Here is a 2,500-nt window from a genome sequence, read left to right as displayed (position 1 = left end):
TACAGTAACTTACTCTTCATACTCCTCCATCACTTCCTCGCTGTCAGACATGGTGCTCCTCTAGAAATCTGCACATGAACAAAACCTTTCGTGAATTGGGCTCTGAGCAACCCAACGGACATCAACTGAGCACTCTACAACCCATTCTGCTTTACTTGTTTCACTCTTTCACTGTGACCTGAGAACCTACCTGAGAAGGATGGAGTGATAAAGAGAGAGAACGTTGATGGGGACTCTCCAGCGGCGCTGGGGCCAAATAATGTCCTCAGAGTTTTGCTGAGGGCCAGAAAGTGACCCCAGAAAGCGAACGAGAGAGAGAGAGAAAGAGAGAGAGAGAGAGAGAGCGGGAGACGGAGGGGTAGGAGGATTATTAATAACCTTTTCAGATTAGCTGGTATCACTTTCTTATCGCCATTCCCAAAAAAGGTGAATTCATGTCCACAGGCGACACTGTGTGTCACCGTGTTTAGGAGACACAGAAGATAAGTGCAGAACACACACACACACACACACACACACACACACACACACACATACATACACACACACATATACATAGACACACACACAGACATACACACACACACACACCTACACAGACACACAAAGACACATAGACACACGCGCGCACACACACACATACAGACACACACACATACATATACAGACACACACACATACACATACAGACACACACAAAATCACGCACGTACACACACTCACACACAGACACACACCCACATACAAACATACACACTTACACAGACACACACACACAGACATACACACACACAAAGACACACACACAGACACACACACACACACACACACACACATTTGGCAGGGTGAGGGGGACACTGCACAGCCTCCCTTTATCTTAAAATGTCCTCCTAGACCTCCGTTATAAGACAGTACAAATGCATTTGCAATAAGGTTATACTTCTGAAAAATGTAAATAAAATGGACAGTTCTTAGTTATAAACCACTTTATTTTCTCAACATAAACAGACACGACAATTAATAAGAAATGTTTATTTTGGCAGCACAAAGGGAAACACACCCACCAAAAGGCAACCCACATTTTTGAAAATAAATTATGATGCCATAAATTTGATTTATGCAAGTCAACACGGCATGGAGATTATATCAGTTAACCTTCACCTTTTTTTTATAAAGTGCTTAAGAAATAACCTGATATTCAAAAGTGAAACTACAACAAATATCAGCCTCTTTATTTTTATCTCCTGGCATTAGAGAATGTTTAATCACATTATTATACATTTTATTACAGGACGCACATACTGTATGACGTTAAGCTGCTTAAAACATGTTAAGAGAAGCAACCATAAGCGGCACATTCAGTCTCCTGGTTATTTTTATTTTATTTTTTTTTTACCATTTTTTTCTCTCTTTCTCTTTCTCTCTCTTTCTATCTCTCTCAGTCAAAACGTCATCACTCCATCCTCCGTTTCTCCTTCCTATCATCTTCCTCTTCTTTCCTCTCATCCTCATGGCAACCTATAAAAAAAAGACAAAAAAGAATAATAATAGTGAAAATAATAATAATAATAATAATAATAATAATAATAATAATAGGTCAGACAAACAGACAGATCGAGATAGATGGACAGATAAAGATAGATGGACAGACAGACAGACAGACAGACAGACAGACAGACAGACAGATAATATACGATACGATCCACCTAAATATTTACTCAGAGATAAAAAAAAAATGAAGTAAACCTAAATAATGAACAATGGAAATAAACCCAACAATAAACAATAACCCTAAATATAGACAATGCAAATGAAACATATGGCAACATACAATGAGAGATAATAAACAACAAATATAACCCAAAATGAAACAAAAAGCATATCATAATGTATAAACAAACAAACAAAAAAAAAATTATCAAACTCATGGAACTTGGCGATTTGGGGGATTTTTTTTTTCATTTATTTTTTAAATTGTAATTATTTTTCTTATTTTCTTTCACTGTTGCTGACCTTGGGGCTTCACTTGTGCGCCCTGCCAGGGAGCTCGGCCTCGGACCGGGCCTCGAACAGGCTCTTTCTGCTGCTGATGTCCACGTGTCTCAGGTCCTTTGCAGGCAGGAGAGAGGGAGATTTTTATTTTTATTTTTTTGTTTTTTTGTTTTTGTTTTTTGTTTATTAAATTTCACCCAGAGAAGGAACCTCGACTGCCCTCATCTCCCCAAACAGCGCGTCTGCACGTCCGTCCGTGGGAGGACCGTGTCTGCCCCCCTGCGGCCATACACTGACACTACAACCTCGCCGACGCAAGGAGAAACATACTAATGATACTGGAGTCGTAAAAAACGGAGTTATTGAACCTGTAGATAACCATCGTAGTGAGATGACTGACCGTCGGGTTGTGGGGGGATCCAGGTTGATTGCTTTTGTGCAGCAGTCGGTTGATACGGTCTGACATTCCCGACGTGAAGCTCCTGAACTCCTGTGGATGCCAGAGGTG

The 2,500-nt window shown here is 40.2% G+C and overlaps 1 protein-coding gene across 1 annotated transcript in view; it reads right to left on the bottom strand.

Moving 5' to 3' along the window:
• Nucleotides 1–1,015: 1,015 nt before the first annotated feature.
• Nucleotides 1,016–2,500, bottom strand: part of lad1 (ladinin) — a 10,990-nt gene continuing 9,505 nt past the window's right edge. The window contains exons 12-14 of the mRNA XM_080015757.1: nucleotides 2,393–2,482; nucleotides 2,014–2,109; nucleotides 1,016–1,518 (exon numbers count right to left, since the gene is read on the bottom strand). Of these exons, the coding sequence (XP_079871883.1) occupies nucleotides 2,023–2,109; nucleotides 2,393–2,482 (177 nt within the window). The 3' untranslated portion in view covers nucleotides 1,016–1,518; nucleotides 2,014–2,022. The remainder of the gene's footprint in view (nucleotides 1,519–2,013; nucleotides 2,110–2,392; nucleotides 2,483–2,500) is intronic.

This window comes from Zeus faber, assembly GCF_960531495.2.
Source record: "Zeus faber genome assembly, chromosome: 15".
In the NCBI taxonomy this organism is placed as follows: domain Eukaryota; kingdom Metazoa; phylum Chordata; class Actinopteri; order Zeiformes; family Zeidae; genus Zeus; species Zeus faber.
This window is presented reverse-complemented; position numbering and strand designations above follow the sequence as displayed.